The sequence below is a fragment of the Centruroides sculpturatus genome, unplaced genomic scaffold (genome assembly GCF_000671375.1).
Source record: "Centruroides sculpturatus isolate CEXI.00-Female unplaced genomic scaffold, Cexi_2.0 scaffold172, whole genome shotgun sequence".
Taxonomy (NCBI): Eukaryota; Metazoa; Arthropoda; class Arachnida; order Scorpiones; family Buthidae; genus Centruroides; species Centruroides sculpturatus.
Genome location: NW_019385305.1, coordinates 3,161 through 23,972, shown reverse-complemented (window position 1 = coordinate 23,972; position 20,812 = coordinate 3,161). Strand labels below are relative to the sequence as shown.

Below are 20,812 nucleotides of genomic sequence, written 5' to 3'. Positions count from 1 at the left end.
GTGGGGCCCACGCCCCACAGGGGGGCAATTTGATAGTTAAGGGGGGCGATTTAAAAATGGACTCGACACGACTTTAACCCTTTCGCTTTGGGTTATTTAAATGCAATGCTAGATATCGGTGACAAATTTAACAAAAAAGGCAAATTCTTAAAAAAATGCTGTAAATAATTATTACCGTGTTTCCCCGAAAATAAGACAGTGTCTTATATTAATTTTTGCTCTTAAAGATGCGCTAGGTCTTATTTTAAGGGGATGTCTTATTTTTCCATGAAGAAGAATTCACATTTACTGTTGAACAAAAATTTCCCAAGTCTAACTTAAACGAGAGTGACGTATATCTGGTTGTGTCGTACTGAACTTACGAAGTTCCCGTGCTAGAGTGGACTTTCCACTCTCGCTTCAACTTAACCTTTTCATAGCGTCGACATTGGGCTCGATGACCAATTAGTGCTTACTGAACCGTAGCACTATGCAAATGTGATGGGGCGTGATTCCCGGCCGACCAATTAGCGATCACCAGCCGTAACGTTGTTCGCACCTAATTGGCCCAACTCAACTTCTGTAGTGTTTCACATCATTCAGTTGGTGTTGATTTGAAATAAGTGTCCGTCAATTAATCGTTGATTTAACAAATATATATAAGTGAAAAAAAATATCGGTAATGTATTATATACATTTAAATAAATATGTTTCTTTGCGTATACATTTACTCTGTCATATTGAATTAATTTTAACACATATTTTATTATATTGTTTTTTAATTGATTTTTTTAGCCCATAATAAAATGAGTGGAACAAACAAGAAAAAAACTCGTCAATATTCGGAGAAATATTTAAAATTTGAGTTCATACCCGCTGTTCACGATGAGCGGATGCCGTTTTCAATTTTAACACATATTTTATTATATTGTTTTTTAATTGATTTTTTTAGCCCATAATAAAATGAGTGGAACAAACAAGAAAAAAACTCGTCAATATTCGGAGAAATATTTAAAATTTGAGTTCATACCCGCTGTTCACGATGAGCGGATGCCGTTTTGTCTTTTATGCCAGCAATGCTTGACCAACGAATCAATGAAACGAGGTCATCTTGAGGCGCATTTGAAGGCGAAACATAGTGCTCATATAAATTCAGATTTGAGCACTTTAAAACTTTACAGGAAAAGTTTGAAAAAACAACAACATTACAGTCTCTATTTACTGCTCGTTCTTTAACAAATAATCGTCTTTCTGAGGCTAGTTATCAAATTTCTTTATTAATCGCTAAAACTGGAAAAAATCACACATAGGAGAGAATTTGATAAAACCGTCAATATCAGCATTTCTTAAAACGGTTCTGGAAAAAGATGACAAAGATGTAAAAGCTATGCCACTCAATACTGTTAGCAGAAGAATAGACGAAATGAGTGAAGATATTGAGAAACAACTTGTTGAAAAGCTGAGAACAAGAAATTTCTCAGTACAAATGGATGAATCAACTTTGAGAGACAGTGAGGCAGTATTGATAACCTATGTAAGATATATTGATGAAGGGCATTTTGCTGAAGAAATGTTGTTCTGTAAAAGATTAGAAAGCACCACTACCTCCAAAGATATATATAATAAGTTAAAAATCTACTTAGATGTCAATGATATACCAATGAAAAATATAACATCTTGTGCTGCAGATGGCGCCCCTAATATGATGGTCAAGAAAAATAGCTGCTTAAAATTGATGAAAGATGCGAATCCAGAAATGATTATTGTACATTGTGTTATTCATAAGTGTGAGGGACGAACAGACCCACAATAAAGTGTTATTTTAAATTTTAATTATTGGAAACTTTAATCGGTTAAATTCGAGCGTTTTATCAAGTTAGGCTAAAAGCCATAAAAATTATTTCCCACGGAGTTTGTTCCTTATTGAGTCGGATCCAGTTAGTCGGGGATGTGTCACCAGGAACTTTCGATGGAGAGCCCATATTGGACGCCAGACTCTTAACAACAACCACCTGACCTCATGGAAAAAACCCAAGAGGAATAAGAAGAGAAAAGAAAAAAGACTCCGAGGTCAGTTGTCATCCGAAGTCCCTCTACAAAAGTCGTCTTCAAAAAGTCCGCTCAACAAAGTTGTCCTCCCGAATTAAAATCGTGACCCAGGATTAAAACCCGAGAAAAAAAAATTGTGCTTGATTAAGCCTCTACACTCCTCCGTGCCTCCACACCAGTGAACGGACAAGATTCGGAACTAGTGGAAAGAACAGTCCATCGACAAGGTATTTATCAACCCGCGATTCGTTTGTAAACTCTCTCTCTCGACGGACCTCTCTTGAATAGGGGAACTATGACCGAAATTACCTCTCTTTGTATTTCCTTTAGTTTCATTAAAATTGTTAATTGTTAGCAACCATGGAATCCGATTAAGTTACTTCCTCACCTCTACTCCGAACCCAATCGCTCACCCGCAACCGCTCGCGTGACATAACGTCGCGATTTCCAAGTCCTCAGAGACATGGTGGTGTCAGATTTAGGTCTCCTGACGTGGTGTCAATGAGACACCAACCCTACGGTCACATAAGGAAAACTTGGTAGCTAAAAATATCTCGTCTGTTCTAAATGAAGTACTACATGCAGTAATAAAGTGTGTTAATGCTATTAAAGCTAGTGCCAAATGTGAGCGTCTTTTCAAGTTATTTTGTGAAGAACAAAATGAAGACCATGTGAGACTTTTACTTCATACTGAAGTAAGATGGCTATCCAAAGGAAACTGCTTGAAAAGATTTATGCAACTGTTTGATACTCTTAGTGATTTTTTAAGCGACAAACCTGAAATGAAGTATCTGTTAACAATCAATGGTAAAGCATTTGTAAGTTATTTAGCCGATATCTTTGAAAAACTAAATATATTAAATAAGCAACTTCAAGGACCAAATAAAACACTTGTCGATGCAAAAGCAAAGATATTTGGTTTCATTACCAATATAGAGTTATATCAGAAACATATTAACAACAAAAACTTTGAACAGTTTCATTGGCTCCAAAAATGTGAAGTAACTGATACTGCTTTACTTGTTATTGTCGATCATTTGAATATTCTATCCGCTGATTTAAAGAAAGATTTTCTGATTTAAAACAAATTGATTTCCCAACATGGATGATGCAGCCAATATTAGTGGATTTGTCTGATATATCAAATATGCAGTATCAAGAAGAACTCGCAGAATTGCAAAATGATGAATCAGTAAAAACTTTATTTAATATAAAAGGAGCGATGGCATGGCTTTGTGAAGAAACTGAAACTAAATACCCAAATGCAACCAAATGTGCAAGAAAACTTTTACTACCAGTTTCCATCTTCATATTTAGCTGAATGTGGATTTAGTGCTGTAAATGATTTACTGATAAAAAAAAGAAATCGACTTGATTATAACACAACGTGGAGACTTGAGATTAAAGCTAAGTAAATTGGAACCTAATATAAAATCTCTGTGCAGCAAGCATCAAGCACAAGGATCGCACTAAATGAATATAGAAAAATCAATATTAAAATTATTTTGAATTTCAGTTTTTCATTATATGTTTTGAAATTTTACTTACGATGTTTTGATAACAATTTTATAGTGATTTCTTCCTAAAACTTATCATTTATATTTCTTAAGGGAACAAAACAATTTTTAAAGGTTAAAAATTATGTATGGGGGACATAAAAATTTTAGAAATGTTAAGGTGGGGCATGGCCTAAAAAAGGTTGGGAAACATTGCCTTAGACTGTCATAGAAAACAACACACACAAAACGTTTACTACAACCCAGCCGTAGAGAAAAACAATTCGTTGATAAAAACAAAATCACATACATTAGACATATCTGCCAAACACCAATATTTTTGCATCATTTGATCCTGCAACTTGGAATTTAGTGTGTAGTGAACTTTGTGACTTTTTGACAATGCAAGTCCCGGATTCAACGAGGACAATTCAACGGAGACAGCTCCATCAACAGGAAGTCCACGTTACTCCAAGGTCAACGACTCACGTCGAAGATATCAACAGTGAACTTTGAAACTCTCTCCAAGTCAACTAATAGCCAGCATCAACAACTGATTCACCAACGGAACTGTGGCAGTAGGTCAACAATCTTCTTATGGCCAGTTATCATATTGTAAATCGCGTTGTGAATGCTAACTGCCCATGTAACGCATCAACAGTCGAAATTGTTATTGTCGGAAAATGTTTAGTCATCGGAACAATTTTTGTTATTGTCGGGAAATCCCATGCCAAAAGAGAGAGTATTCCAAAGTTAAAATTATACTCACAAGTATAATTTTAAAGAAAGTGGAAAATGATGTGAGCTCGTGGATTTTTACGGGCTTTTAAAAAAAATCCAAATTTTCTGTTAATTGTCTTCGGAAAGAACCCAAAGAATTTAACTAGATCGGATTTCACCGATTGTATAACGACTAGCTGAGGAAGTTTACAGTTAGGTGTGAAGAATGCACCATCATTGTCAACAAAAGTCAATCACGTGACAGTTTTCCCACGCTAATGATATAAAAGCTCGAATCTCCGGAAGGTCAGGGTGATTGCCCGCGCCCAATTCAAGTGGACTTATATGATAGCTCTGGACTTGGAGGGGGTGTACAACTCTGTGTGTCAATATGGGCTCCTGGAAAAGATGGCAACGTTGGGGATAAGCGGCAAGGCTTTACGATGGATGGAGTCCTTCCTAATTCAACGGTTGTTCAGGGTGCGATGGAGAGGTGTGGTTTCAGAACGTCACGACTTTGTGCAGGGGGTCCCACAGGAGAGCGTCTTGGCACCCCTGTTATTTACATGCTACATGGCCGATTTGTGGACGGTATTGCCGACCACGGTCAAGATGGTGGTGTATGCGGACGATATCTTCATAATAGCATCCAGTGCGAACCAGGCATGCGCGGTGAAGTATGCGCAGACGGCGCTGGATTTATTAGACTACTGAACGTCCACCTAGAGTCTTTCATTCTCGGCGAAGAAAAGCAGGGTGATGGACTTATCACCGAAAAAGACAAGGCCGGCGGTAATGTTGACTTTGGGCTCAGGTGTTATTCCCCAAAGGGAAGAGATGAGGATCCTGGGGGTCCATTTCCATCAAACATTCACTTGGAAGGTTCATGCAGACTATCTGCAGTTGAAGCTAACGCAGCAGGGATATTCTTAAAGTATTTCACCTCGAGACGAAATGGTGCCAGATGGGAGTGTATTCTGAGACTCACCAGGGTGGTGTTGTGCCCAATGGCAGAGTTTGGGGCCCCAGTGCTGGCGGGGGCACCGCGAACGACAATAAACCGGATCGAAAGGCTGATAAAGGAAGCATTGCGGACAGCCTTGGGAGTCCCAAGAACAACCCCTCTGAGGTCGATCTATGCCAAAACCAACTACATCCCACTGCAGGAACGGATAAGGATGAGGGTGTTACAGCACGGGATGGTTAACATCTCGAGAGGGAGGTATAGTCCGTTATACAGGATCCTGGCATTGAAGGTGGGTCTTTTATACTATAAATGGAGGCAAAACCAAATGCCGTATGTTGCCCGGCTGTATGAGGAAGCCAGCCGCACAAAACTTCCGCTCAACCAGATTTATAGACAACAGTCGGTGCCACCAGAAGTGGAGGATGTCAGGAGAAGATTGAGTCTGACAAACTATGGGGAGGTAGCAGGGCTCCTACCTGAAGCTTATAGGGCTCAATTCTGTTGGACGACGGATACTAAGTGGCCTAAGTGGGTACACCTGGGGGTGGACGCCTCTAAGACGGGGGGCCGGATGTCCATAGGGGTGGTGGTCCCGACGCAGGGGATTTCAGAGGTTTGGATGCTCCACGAGGCCTGCAGTGTGTTTGGGGCGGAGGCACAGGGTCTCCTGCCTCCTAAGGGTGATAACGCAGTTTCAGGAGCCGTGCACTGTCTTCTCGGATAGCTTGTCAGTACTCAATGCTGTTGCAAACGTGGGGTTTTCGTCCCCGGGGGCAATAATAGACCTGGTGGCGGGCATTGGAACAAGGAGGGCGGCCTGTGTGGCAGGATGGACCCCAGCGCGTACCGGGGTGCCACTTAACAAAGAAGCAGATAGGGTGGCGAGGTTCGGGGAACCCAATGGAACGATCTGGCGGACGTTACTGCCGAGGGACGTGGCACGGGTGGAAAGGGCTCGGGTTGTTCATAGGCTATTGGACTCTTGGTCAACAGATTTGAAGGGAAAGGGAAGGGACTATCTTCGTCTGTTTGTCAACTGGCACTATTAATACGCATCAAACAGGGGCATGGAGATGTTATTCGTGCGTTTGTGCACGGAAACGGCCCCTTTGAATGACTTTTTGCACTCCAGACGGCTACACAACACGCCTCAATGCCCTCACTGTATGGAGAGGGAAACGGTGGCGCACTACTGGCTCAAATGTCCGAAATATGAAATAGCCATCAGAGACCTGGGAGGAACAATTAAACAATAATAGCACACTGAGGGTGATCTATGCGCCGACAAGACAGATCAACCCCCGCCACCTAGTGGCGGCGTTAGAAGAATACATCACACGAACGAGGAGATTTAAGTGACGGAACTGGAGAGTCAGTGAATCGGAGAGAGAGCCTATAAAGACATATAAACAGACTATATAAAGACTATAAACAAATAAAGAAGAAGAAGCTCAGGGCAATTCGTCATAGGAAGTTGTACTTTGTGATAGTGCCCACCTCGACTCCCGAACCACCATATAGTGGACTTGATCCAGCTACAGAGAGAGGACATTGGCAAGAAGACACGGAAGACACTACACCCTTCCATACAGACGACATTCGCCAACTCACCCTTCCACCGAGAGGTATTTAGGGGTTAGAATTTGTAAAAGCGCTCTCTCTCGAACTAGAAATTAGGTCAGCGACATAGCTATGAAATTCGTCGCCAATTTCTGTAAATATTTTAATATAACCGCATTTAACCTTAGTAGTAAGTTCACCTCTTGTAGAGTTAGATTTAGTTATTCAATAAATGCTTTGTTGTTTTGTTAAACCTGTCTCCTGTCACTTAAGGACGCCTGCCGACTTACCGACGCACTCCCCACTCGATTTGCCTTCCTAGCCATCCGACCCCGAGATCGGGTTTTACCAGCCTGTGCAGAGTAAGTGGTCAATTGGGACTTAACCCGTGACCCAATGCATATCTCACATAAGCATAAAAATTTATAAGTCAAAGTTTGTCCCTCTCTAAGAGCAAAAATATGTTTAGATTTTCTCTATGATCAGTGTAGGCCTCAAGAAAGTAGGAAAAGTAGGGCAAGTCAAATGCATTAAAAAATTTATGGCAAGAAGTCAACATTTTATTGTCCTATGTAAAAAAGAGCCTTGTCATATTTTAATTTGAAATTTTTTTAAGTTTTTTATAAATGTTTACTAGAGTATTAAAATTCCTCTAAGTCACTGAATAACTTGGTCTCTGTGTTATTGTAATGCAAATAGAATTTCTGATGGTGGGACAAGATACTAGGTTTAAGTATTGATAGTTGAATTCACAAGTTAACCATCGTCTGTGCCAATAAGTATTGCATTCCGGAAATCTGCTTATTCTGATATCTCTCAAAGTTCTTGGGAACAACTTCAATGAGCAAATAATTCTCAATACTTGCATTTGAATATGTCCGTCTTTAGTTAGAATTGTATAAATCTTGATTAAGCCTAATATTAAAATTTTATTATTATAAAATTACTGTGAAACAAACCTGCTAAAATGAAGAAAATAATGCAATACTTCATAATTCTGGTACACGTGTTTTACTGTATAATAAAATTTCAGAAATTATAGTTTGTGAGAATAACTTTCAAAACATATATTTCTATTATTCAAGTAATTATTTAAAACTATATGAAAAGCCAACCAGATGGCAAGGAAGTTAAGGTGTTGGCCTACTGCCATGGGAGATATGAAACCAAATCTGGGTGATAAAAACAGCAGGAATTTTTTGGGGGTGGTCTGCCTTGGATATGTCAGACCCATCCCTCGCCACACAGCTGCCCCATTTTGGGTCTAGCTAAACCCAGTAGTGGGTTTGAAAAAAAAAACGGCATCAAAGCTCAGAATATATGAAATTAATTGTTATATTTAGTATTCTTACTGTAAAAATGAATATGGCAAGCTTCACTGTTTTATACTTTTAATTTATTAAATTAAAAACTTAAGTATCTCTCTGATATATTTAGATTAATGCCTTTATGTTCAAAAATTAAACAAACATGATGCTGAATATAAATAATAGTTTATTTTAAATATCTACATTATTGTATTAATATATAACTTTTTAAAGATTTAATGTGAACAAACTGCAACTAATTAATTGAAGTTAAATGGAATAGAATCTATGTCTGCAGGAATGAAAGTTTCACTTAAAAATTAGTATTTGAGTGAAATTAAACTACAAATAAGATTCGTTTGAAAATTAAGTTAATCCTGAACATTAATGTTCCTGTACAATAGTGCAATCTTTTAATTTAAAATTGTACAATGTATATACATATAATTTTTGTACAGTACATCTATTGATTCAACTTGCCATTGCAGAAGAAAATAATGAAGTGTAGAACTCGGGTTCTGATAATTTTAAATGATATTTGCTTACAATGTCTTGTATTTTTTGTCTTCGACGAACATGGGGAGGGGGACAGCTATAAATAAATTTTAGTTTTACAGATGGTCAAAGGGTTTCACCGCTATTAGTATTAAAAACCTACTTACTTCTCTGAATCTAATCGTTTTCTGCGGCACAAGTTCAGAGCTGTCTGCCTTACTAAAGTTCCCAGAGTACGTCTGCTCACTACCATACCGTCGACCAATGGAAGAGCAAGCGTCATACTATAAAAAAAATGTTTTCAGTAACTTGTTACATAATATTAATTTACTGTATAGAAAGCTCTAAAATTACTAACCGACCAACTGGACCTTGCATTTTAATGTGAAATAACCCACTCTGCAGTGCATGAATGAAAATAACATAAGAATCTTTCTCAGGACAGCGAGGTGTAAAAGCATTGGATTCTAATCCAGTTGTCGTGTACGGAAGCAAATCGGCTTAAAAAATATAATTATCAAGTATACAATTATATTTTGATCTTAATTGAACAAAATGTTGATCTTATGTAAAACTATTATTTTACATAAGATCAACATTTAATACTTACAAAGAGGAAAAGAAAGATAGTCATCCAAACTCTCTAGCCAAACAACAATAACCTTAGCTTCACAACCAATTGAGGTGCTTTGCTGACGTCCAAATTTGCGACCAGAACTTCTTCCACTCTGTAGATGAATATCTGGACATTCCAAATTAAGAGAGAGAGCCCTTGGTTTGGAAATATCTGACAAATGAGAGGGATCAGTGCCTTCATCTAATGATGTCATTCGCCTATCATTTTCTTTGGGTGATGTATCTGGTCTGACTGGAACTGTTAAATATATTATTATTTTTTAAAGTTTAATTCATACTTTTCATTTATTTTATTTATAACCTTTTATTCTTAATGTCACTTCTCCCAATGAATCATCATCATCATCTTTCAGTTCGTCGTTCAGATGAGATTTTGTTTTTGAAGGAACAACAAATGCAATTTCTGATAACACGTCTGACCAATATAACACTTGATGTTCTCCATTATATAAACTTCCGCCATGATCAGAAGGTATATCTAGCAATTATTTTAATCTTGATTTGAAATCTATGTACAAAAATAATTGAAAATAAAATTAAATACAGAAATTACCAAAATCTTCATTTGGCTTCTGAACTTTCCAAGCAGTAGATGTATGGCCAGTCCATCCGGCATGTTTAGATACATCAACTGGCCATCCCAAAGATAAAAGAAATTCCAAAAAGTGAGGATGAATATTTTGGTGACTTGTCTAAGAAATAAAAGTAATAAAAATTTTGATTCAAACTGCTTAAATTAAAATCTAAAAACTTACAACATTATCAAGAATTTCTTCAGCAGAAGCTTGTCCACTCCTCATATAAAATACAAACACTGTATCACTCGTTCGGGTAGATATCCTATCCAATATGTCCAACTGTTTGAAGAACCCCGATTGCTTCTGATCCAGAGCCATTAATGATGGCAATGGTTGTGTCAATGAATCCTTAAAATAAGTAATTATATCTATTAGCAAAATATATAGTGAATACTCTTTCAAAATATAAAAATACTTTTGTTTCACCTTTAAAGTCTCAAGAGATAGAAGTCCTAAGTGGGAGAGGAGGAGACGAGATGTTTGAAATTCTTGACAAATACTGGAAATTAATTATATTTTTGTAATTTATTTTATAAAATAATATATTTTATATTTGCTATATGAACTAAACATGTTGAATTTTTAAGTCAATTACCTCGGAGCTCTGCATTCAGTTTCGGGATTTGGATATTTTCTTTCACTTGCTTTGATCTGCCGCTCAACAGCTTCTTCAAAAGCAATTTGATTGTCAACAAGTTTTGAGAGCTTTTCATGTTCAACAGGATCTCCAATAACACTTTCAAGAGGTGGAATACTTTTATCTCTACAGATATAACAATTTAGATTAAATAATAAATTAACATGTGGAAAAAATATAATGATGCATATTTACGCTTTGGTAAGAGGTATCCTTTCTACACATTCTGGAAAATAGCGAGGACGTATCTTGTAATGAATTCCTAAATTATTCATTGGCAAAGGTCTTCCAGGATTTGTCATTTGCATTTTTGATCCAGACTAAAAATGTACAGTAGAAAATTAGCAAAAGAATTGTTATAAAATGCAATCTCTGTTTAAAAAAGACATAAGATGAATTTACTTTGTGACGAGGTAAATGGCGGAGTTGCATTGCCCAGGCATTCCTCCCAAATGGACCTCGAATCAATGCTGTTACAGTGGGCTGAGGGTCTTTTAAAAAATTTAATTTTTTTAATATTAAAATAATAGATTACTATTAGCAGCTTTTGAATTAATTTTCTAACTGAATATGATTGCATTTCTATATAATAGAAATATATTTTAAATTTTTAAATACTGTGTTTTCTCACTTCTAATGTTAAGTCTTTTCTTTTCTTTTTTTTTCTTTGAACTTTTCTTTTCTTATAAATTGGGGTGCACATTAGAATTGAAGTCAACCTATTTTGTAATGCAGCTTTGTTTGTGTCACCTTTTCTTCACTCTGCTTGGCAATTCACATATAGTACATTGTCAGCAAAAACAAGGTATACAAGTCCCTCCCACTATTTTAGTTTTGGAACAGTTTGGTGGAGTTTTGAACTACAGCAAGTTAAATGAATAATGTCTGGCAGATGAGTCTCCTATAAAGTTATGTTTAAGTAAAGTTATCCATTATGTCAAAGAATATGTACATAGACATTTTAGTTTGACACTATTAGGGGCAGTCAAATGAAAACGAGACAGACTATATAACAAGTGTGACACAGAAGTTGGTAATGCAGATAGATGTGTATATAGAAGTGCCCTCTATTGGGAATCAGGAAGGAACAGCGTAAATGTTCACCACTGTGCCATTTGTCTGTTAGACGTGCTCGAAGTGAGGTCGGCGAGTTGTGTGTGCATCCAATATCATTATGGAGGTCCACTGCTTGTTGACTTTCTGGAACACGGTGCCACAATTAACGCCAAGTGGTACATAGAAACTTTGCAAAAATTGAAGTGTGCCATCAAATCCAAACACCCAGGAATGTTAACAGACAGCATCATTCTGTTGCAGGATAATGACCACCCACATGTTACCAAGGTTGTTTTGACTATGCTGCAGAAGTTTCGCTGGGAACTTCTGCAGCATAGTCCATACACATCCTCCATACAGTCCTGATTTCTCCCCATGCAATTTCCATATTTTTGGAGCCCCGAAGAAAGACATTTGTGGATGTCAATTTGCTTCGGACGAAACGGTGGACACCTGGGTACAATCATGGTTCCGTAGCAACCGCAAACATTTTTCTATGAAGGCATTGACCATCTTATCTCACAGTGGGATAAATGTATTAACAGTTATGGCAATTACTTTTTAAATAATAAACAGTTTACTTACTTTTTTCCCCATCTGTCTTGTTTTCATTTGACTGCCCCTAATACATATCTGGTTAATTTCTTATTTGTGCATAATGACATGAATCTCACTCTTAAAATGTTGACTGTACAGTAATTTTGTCTATGATTTTATATTGGTCTGCAGATCCTCTGATAATGTAGTCATCAGAAAGCACTGTAGACATGAATTTAAAACACTTTCCAAAAATGTGTTTATTACTGTCTAAATACATGAACTTTTCTAAGGCTGGGTTTTCAGTGATATAGGGCATGCATTACATGTACAAGCTTACTTTTTTCAAATTTTGATGTCTTAAAAATCTGATGTGCATTAGATTTGAAAGCACATTAGAATTGAGAAAATACAGTAATTCATTTGCCAAAAATTACTGATTCAAAAATGTTATAAAGTCTACTGATGAGTAGATAAATTTAGTACAATAATAAACTATTACCATTTACTGTTAAAATTAATCACTTTAATTTATTTAAAAATTCAAATTATTTGAAGTCTAAAAAAACTTTTCAAATGCAACAAGGAAATTATATATAAAGAACAATTTTGACTTCTATAGATAAATCAGACACATATACACACAATATGTGAATTTACAAAATTAATTTAAATTTAAACCATACAAGTCGATTTTTATAGAAGTATAACCTCAAAATAGCTTTGAAAAATTCAAAATTGTTTATTATGTAAAATTTTCTTGCTAGATTTTAAAGGATTTGGGAAATTTTTTTATAGTACCTCACTTATGTGACCACCTCAGAGGGGTTATGAAAAAATTGGCATACAGAACTATAGTTAGAGTACCATACTGAATCATGCTAAAAATTACATGATTATAAAAGTAGACAGAAAATAAAATGGAAAATTCACATAATACTGCAAATCCTTCACAATATACATTACCGGTAATTCAAACTTTCATACGGGGTATTAGCACTGAATAGGGCATTGAAATACAGAATACATATACTGTACAGTAAATGTTAGCTGTTTACAGTATATTACATTTCAATACCCTAATGAAAATAATATTGTTTGTGAAATAATAGTACAGTTTTTACTTAAATACTATCATTTAATAGGAGAATTTAGAAGAAAATTATTAACTGGAAGTCACTAAATGTGCAGAAGTGTCCAATAATTAGACCAGCTTTTACATCAGGTTCATTGATATTTTTCTTTGTCGAGTGTTGCAAGTGACGTACTCAGTGAAGTAGATGGATTGTCACTGATTTACATAGTTGCATTTTTATAAAATACAATCAGATTTTGTATAAAATTATTAAACAAATATATGATTGCTGTCTTCTTACTAAATACTAGGGATGAATTAATTTGTCAAGTGTAAGTGAACATTTATTTCATTTGACTGTAATCTGTTGAAAGGATCACAGCAAACTGCTCCAAAACTATAGCAACAAAACTAAATTCCATTTAAATGCTTTAAAGAATATTTTGAGTTTAAGAACACATGAGTTCTTTTTCTGTTGTCCATGTAAATGGAGAAAAATGTTACTTTTGGACAATCCTATCTAGCCACTTAAGTGAGGTGACCATCAATATGCAGTTTGATTTATATTAAAACTTATGTAGTTTTACAGAGGAATTTCAGGAATGGCAACATAAGCAAAGTGGCCACAAAGTGAAGTTTTACTACATTTTATATCAAAATTTCCTAAAATAATACAAAACTAAATCATATTACAGTAGATACTTATACTAAATAGAATTAGTATAAACTAAAAGCAGTCAAACATCTTTATTGCAATCATTTAGCATATCATCATCACAAGATCTGATTTTGGTTTTACTGTTACAAATCAATCCACTAGCACCATAAGTTCAATAAATTCAGGTATATTCTTTGCTTCTGGTAGCATATGAAATAACTGCATGTATATGGCATCACAAATATTTTGATAACATGATAAGACAATAAATAAATGGAACAAATATACAAGAGAGTAAACTTTTCCTTATCCTCAGATATTACAAATTATATCCTACTCTTATTTTAAGAAATACAAAGATCTGATTGTTGGTATTAAATTAGACCATTAATCCAATTTGACATTTGTAATTTTTTACAATTTTGTTTAATTTTTTATTTAACAAATTTTAGTTTGACCAGTTCATAAATTCAAAACTGAAATTAGCAACAAAAACTAAGCAATAAAAAAGTTTGCAGAATTATTTAATGTAATTCAATCTAAAAATAATGCAGATATAAAGGAATATTTTTGAAAGGTTAAATAAAAATAATTACCATATTCCATGTATCATAATTTTTGCTTTCATGTATTAAATTTAGGAAGGAAAAAATATTTAAATAATCTTTAGATAAAATGATATGAAATATATTAAAATAACAGTCATTGATATGTTTCTAAAATCAGACTACAAATGTTTAATTAAATTTCTTCAAATGTATAGGGAAAGCTTTCAAGATTTATTAATTATTTCAAAGCTAAATTATGATTTTGCTATTTTCTTTTTATAAATTTAAATCTAAAATATATATTTACTTACTTAATCAATCCAAATTATACAAATATGTGTTTTTAAAAAGCAGCATGCAAAAAAAATAAATGCACATGTTTTGCTAAGAATTATTGCTTATCTTATCATTTTCAAAAGATCTTTAAACTGAAGTTTATTCAGTGCAGCATATAGAATGTTTATCAATATCTAATTTTATGAAAAACAAAGAAAATAATTTTATTCTAACCTTGATCATTTCCTAAATGCTCTTCTAGAAGTGCCAAAATTATGGAATTATCTGTTACAAAATATCGGAAATGCTCGATGGCATTCTCGGGTGAAAGATTACTTCCGTTCCAACTGTTACAATATTGCAACAGTGTTTTCTCATCTAACAATGATGAAAGTGTTTCAGAGCCGTATGGAGGAGGAAAATAACCCTATAAAAGAATAAATAAAATTAGAATATATATCAAATATATAATTTTATGAAATATAATACAATTATATTAAATAATAATAATAAAATTAATATCATTCTTTTCTGGATATTACAACAATAGAAAAATACAGTAGAGCGTCGTTTATCCGAATCAATTGGAGACTGGGGTTGTTCGGATAACTTATTTTTCGGATAACCGATTATGTATGAAAAAATATATTAACCTATCCTGTGTTGAAATTTTTCTCCGTTGCGTGTCGCTTCACGTTGAATTTTTGTCGATGTTAAGCCTAACGTAAACTTTTTAAAATAATAATCATGACTATTGTATCATTAAAAATTATTTCTTTATTTTGTACAAACAAAATAAATATATTAAAAAATATAAAACAATAAAAAATTATACTTCAGAACTTAATTTAGTATCATAAACGTAAAATATTTGCGTAGCCCAAGACATAGCCAAAGATTGCAGTGCCACAGCACTAGCGAAAATTTAAATTTGCCAACTGGAATTCTTTCGGATAAACGACGCTCTACTGTATATTCTATATTGTAAATTTATGGCAAATGTAATCTATTCTAATACAAAACTTGAAAATGGTTTAAATTATAGTAGTAGCATGGAAATGCACCACCTATAATACACACTGAAAAGCATTCAACAAAGTAGTATATTTAAGTTAGAATTGCGATTTTTAATAAAGAAGAAGAAACCAAAGCATGCTATTTATTAAATATAATGTTAGTGAGCCTTAGCAAGTGTTATTTTATACCACAGCCTCACCATACTGTTAATGAGTACTATTGCAAGAACTTGCTGTCCACAGTTATGAAAGTAAAAAACATGACAGCATAAGTAGGCCTGATAAACATAATATGAATTATTCCTTGTTGAATGAGCTTCTGATATTTCATAGGGCCACCTCAAGCCTTAACAGCTTTGCTGCACTTGTCACAGACAGACGAGTTTCTTCAAATATTCTATACCAAGATTGTGATACCAAACTCTTCTAATACTCCTATAGTTGCTGTTTATTTTTAGGCCATGTCTCAACAATTTTTATGTTCATAATATGTCAGCAGTACTAAATAGGGTTGTGGTTAGAACTGTTACCTGGATGACTTAAGCATTTGATTTGGGCTTCTTGTAGGAAATTTTTTACCTTCACAATAATTTGTTTGTCAGTATATATGACAATAATGATAATAAACCATAGAGAAAAGACACATTTTACTTTGCTCACTATCTTGGTGCAGTGATATCCATGAAGATGCAGTATTTCATGTCATGAAATTGTTCCTTGGTTGTTAGAATTAGCTTGGTAGATAAGATATTTTTGTAGCACAATGCATGAACAGACCCCATTTATAAAGTTTAGTCTGCTGACATCATTATTGGATATCCATCCCCACAATATTTGACTTACTGGAAATTTTACTATTTGCATCAAGCAATCCCTATTATAGACATCACCTTTTCTATATCTAACACAGGATAAGCTGTCAGATTCATGCTGGTTAAATTTGGATTAATCTTAAAACATGACAAAATCTTAAATGTCAACATTCTAATCTAATTACATGCTGTTTAACCCAGATAAGCTGCTGTATAAGCTGTATGCATTTTACTTGTCAGTAATAGCTTCTTATATGAATGGTAGATTTTAAACCCATACTACACAGATGGCATTATACAGTTCGAGCACTCAGTGCTCTTCCCACTTTACTTTCAGTTCAGAACTCAATGTATGTTCTCACAAGTAGAGATTTTTCAGTCTCCTATCCTGGTACAGTGTACTCATGTATTTTCTGTCTAATCCAGCTTTTCTTTCAATGTTGCAATGCTCATATCTGCTGTTTAACAAATGCACAACTGTTGATTTCATTAAGTTGACATGCTGATTAATTTCATTAAATTAAGGGATAAACCTTCAGCATTCATAGCAAAATTGAGGATTTTTTATACTATTAACTGTCAAAATATTCCATTTTCCTTATAAAAGCTATTTATCTTTGCATTGACCATTAGTATAAAAACCTGTGCAATTAGTAGAAACATTGCTGCAGTAGACTGTCAGCCAATGAAAAGCATTCTCATCTTTCTGATGTCATGAACAGTTCAACCTTTACAGTTTCTAGCATACATTTTCAGCTTAATGAGACTTTATTTTTTAAATTAAACATATTTTTATAGAATTATATGGGTGATGCAATTCTCATGGCCACTACCATAGATCAAAAATACTATTCTATATCTATAGTAAACTCATATGATGGTAAGAAGATATTAACTTTTATTTTGAACATTTATCAATTATTTCTTTATCCAGATTTTGTGACAATGGCAAATTCTACAAGAAAATAGTACTCAAACAAACCCTAATGACAGAAAAATTAGAATTATTGTCACAATGCAAATTAAATTACTCCAGATCCTGCTGTTATATCATTTTTTATGAATATAATTGCAATGAAGAAAAATTTTGTTTTCTCTACTGCTATAAAAATATTATATAATTTATGTATTAAATAACATCATATTTTTGTTGAATGATAGACATGTTTCATAATACAGGAGACCAGCATGCCAGAAACCTGTGTTATTGGTATGCCTATTAAACCATGACTAAAATATAAAATTAATCAGATGTAACAAAACTAATTGTTAATTAAACATTAAAGAAAACATTCCTCCAAGTACAATAAAATAATAACATTGTAATTTGAGTGACTTAAAATCAGGAAGAATTTATCTTCTTGATTTTAAGTCACTCAAATTACAATGTTACTCAAATGAAAAATCAGGAAGATTCATTTATAAGACAATAAAACACTTACAACTAATTGGCAGTAGTAGTAGTAACAGTAATAATAGTTAGTCAATGTAGTCTACACTGACCATCTATCCTGATCTTAAACACCTTCCTCTCAAATTTCACACAAAGTATGTTAATTGGTGTAAGCTGAGATAATTTAAAGAGTGTTTCTTAAATTCAATATCTTTATTTTTCTGTTTTTGAATCAAATAACAATAAAATACACATAAAAAAAGCACTTTTGGAATTCCAGGAGTATTTTACATTGTTAGAAAGAAGACAAAATGAAGAAATTAAACATATAATCATAGTTTTTGATGTAATGCTAACAGTTTCTCAGTTTTAGAATAAAAACTTGTTTGTTTTTTAATGTTCTCTCTAGAGAGGGATGTATCAATATAACCTCACTTAAACCAGCATGCCAGTTTTTACTAGATGGAAATATCTGATTTCCTGATTTCCCCAGATAGACTGGCATGCCAGTAAATCTGTAGTATGTTGTATCAGATTTAACTATTTTTTTCTATAAAAATAATACAACTGAATTGAAATAATGCATACCACATGATCTAACATGCAAACTAAAACAGATTCAGCTGCATCTTTAACTCTCATAGATACTGGTTTCAATTCTTTCTCTCCTTTAAGTCTTGGTGGTTCTGGTAACTTATTTTGTAAAGCCAAAGAATGTGGAATATCAATCTAAAAAATTAATTAAAATAAAAATTTTTTTATTTAGTAATTTTCATAATTTCAGGAAGAAAAACACCTTATACGTACCATAGATTTTGAACCTGATATACCTAATTCAACTACTTCTAATACAATTCGTACACAGTCTTTATTTTCTAAAAGATCAGGATGTTCAAGTAGCCATGTGGTTACACACTGATATGCAGCTACTATAGTTGAATGTAAATCTTTGGAGTGAGCAGGTGGTGGACGTGAGCATTGGTAAACTATATAATCACAGATCCATTTGACGGCTTTCTGACACACTTGAGAATCTGAAAATGTTAACAGATTCTAAGTTTTATTAGAAAATTATCTAATACTTAAAATAATCTTCACTAATTCTTTAAGAAAAATATAATAGTATAAAATATCTTACCTGCAATAATCTGGACTGTTTTTCCAAATAAAAATAAATAAAGTACATTAAATAAATTTTAATAAAATATAAAGTATAAGTAATTATGCTAGGTGATCAAATGAGAAGTTTGCTCTCGAGAAACAAATCTGCCAAATCACTGGGCCATTTTTGGGCTACGTTGGGTAGCATAATTAGCAATGCATCTACATGGTAAGCAGAAGTTGCGGGATTGAATTCTTCTGGAAATTTCTAAATTAAAAATTAATTTTCAATTATTAAAATTAATATGAGATGGCAGCATATCCATCTACCTTCAGTCAAATTAATTAGTAACTTATCATTAACATAGCCAAAAATAGTCCACTAATTTGGCATTAATTAAATTGGGTTATGAGTTGTCATAACAACATATGTGCCAATTGAGTTTATTATCATGCCACTATGTCATGAGAAATACTTAAATTTTGGCATTTATTTACTACAGACTCAAGGAATAACATATGAAATTCTAAATAAAAAGCCTTTGACACATGATGAGTCAGTTGGGTACATTAACTTTTGCTGTTACCAAATCCATTCCTGGCAAGTAAACTTTACATTCGATAACCCAGTACATCTGTAGAAAATAATTCTAAATTTACTTTCTAAAGGTAGATGAATCCGTGCTAATCCCGATAACACTTCCAATGCAGCTAAAGAAACATTAAGATCGGCTTTCCACGAAGAAATCAAACGATGACAAACCAAATATGTTGCACGCATAAACAATGCATGGGCCGAATCTATAATTAACAAATATAAAAAATTATGCATTATAATATAAGAAATTATAAATAACATATTTTTAAAAGATTAATTAAAAAATTTTTTATTGATATTAATTTTACAGAGTCATACTTAATTTAATCATTAATTTATTTTGAGAAATTAAATAAATTATAAAAATTCTTTAGAATAAACACATACAAAATAAAATCTTTAATAGATTTCAAGTTGCCAATGATAATATTTGTTATACAAAATGTTAATTATTAATTCATCATTAATGTAATAAATAATATTTGTTAGTATTTTAATATATTCATGCTTAAGAACATACATGCAAAATTCTTATTATTATTCCTAGGAAAATTGAAAGAAGAGAGGATTTATTTGATTTTACAAAGTCATGCCCCATCACCACAAAACTTCATAAATAGAAAGACCTGCACTGAAAGGAAAGTTATGAACGTGAATTAACATTTATTCCAGAATAATTTTATATATATATATTACAGAAAATTTTCCAACCAGAAACGTTTTCAGATAAGAGAAGAGATAAGATAAACGGTATTAGTGCAAAATTGAAAAAATGTCAACAGTAGTGTTAGTTTCCAAGGATAATGCTGGAAAACAATCAATTACCAGCAGATATTTGTTCACTTTGCTCATCCAAACTAGGATTGAAGACTGCATCAATTATAGATGTATCAGATATAGAACCTTGTCTAGACGTAGAACCTTCACTTACTTCTGGATGATCTACTAATAGTGAGAAAGGTCTTAAAAGCAACCTACAATGATTTATTCTAAGGCACTCTGGCAAAGCACACTAATGTTAATTTCTATGCAGATAATATAAATTATTTACTTTCAACATTAAATATACATAAATAAATTAAATATTAAAATACTATTTTTATTAATTTATTAAATTTAGAAATGCTTTAGTTAGAATTAACTTACAATTTCAATATATTAGACTGGAGAATTTTATATATTTTTTATAAATTACTTTTTAATGTATAACATATCTAATATTTTCTTCTAATCATTCCAAAATCCTAATAAATATTATATAAATATAAAAATTAATAATGAATTCCTAAAAATAATAAAATATATCAAATTATCAAAA

General features: G+C 33.2%; 2 protein-coding genes across 3 annotated transcripts; one reads left to right on the top strand and one right to left on the bottom strand.

The window, feature by feature from the left end:
* Positions 1-936: 936 nt before the first annotated feature.
* On the top strand, positions 937-3,146 carry LOC111637424 (protein ZBED8-like). Its single transcript, XM_023382912.1, has 2 exons — positions 937-1,760; positions 2,554-3,146. The coding sequence occupies exons 1-2, from the start codon at positions 1,367-1,369 to the stop codon at positions 3,108-3,110; spliced, it is 951 nt and encodes a 316-aa protein (XP_023238680.1). The 5' UTR covers positions 937-1,366; the 3' UTR covers positions 3,111-3,146.
* Positions 3,147-8,250: 5,104 nt separating this feature from the next.
* Positions 8,251-20,567, bottom strand: LOC111637416 (ral GTPase-activating protein subunit beta-like). 2 transcript variants are annotated; one of them, XM_023382901.1, is made up of 17 exons: positions 20,320-20,564; positions 19,557-19,697; positions 18,934-18,948; positions 18,603-18,829; positions 18,384-18,524; positions 14,809-15,001; positions 10,827-10,915; positions 10,620-10,744; positions 10,383-10,550; positions 10,214-10,286; positions 9,965-10,135; positions 9,763-9,901; positions 9,511-9,687; positions 9,184-9,447; positions 8,932-9,073; positions 8,741-8,857; positions 8,251-8,670 (listed from the first exon to the last, which is right to left on the bottom strand). In XM_023382901.1, exons 2-17 carry the CDS (start codon positions 19,675-19,677, stop codon positions 8,550-8,552), a joined length of 2,283 nt encoding a protein of 760 aa, XP_023238669.1. In that variant the 5' UTR covers positions 19,678-19,697; positions 20,320-20,564; the 3' UTR covers positions 8,251-8,549. The 2 variants fall into 2 exon arrangements, with proteins under 2 accessions (XP_023238669.1, XP_023238670.1); XM_023382902.1 differs by lacking the exon at positions 18,934-18,948 and having other exon boundaries at positions 20,320-20,567.
* Positions 20,568-20,812: the final 245 nt, after the last annotated feature.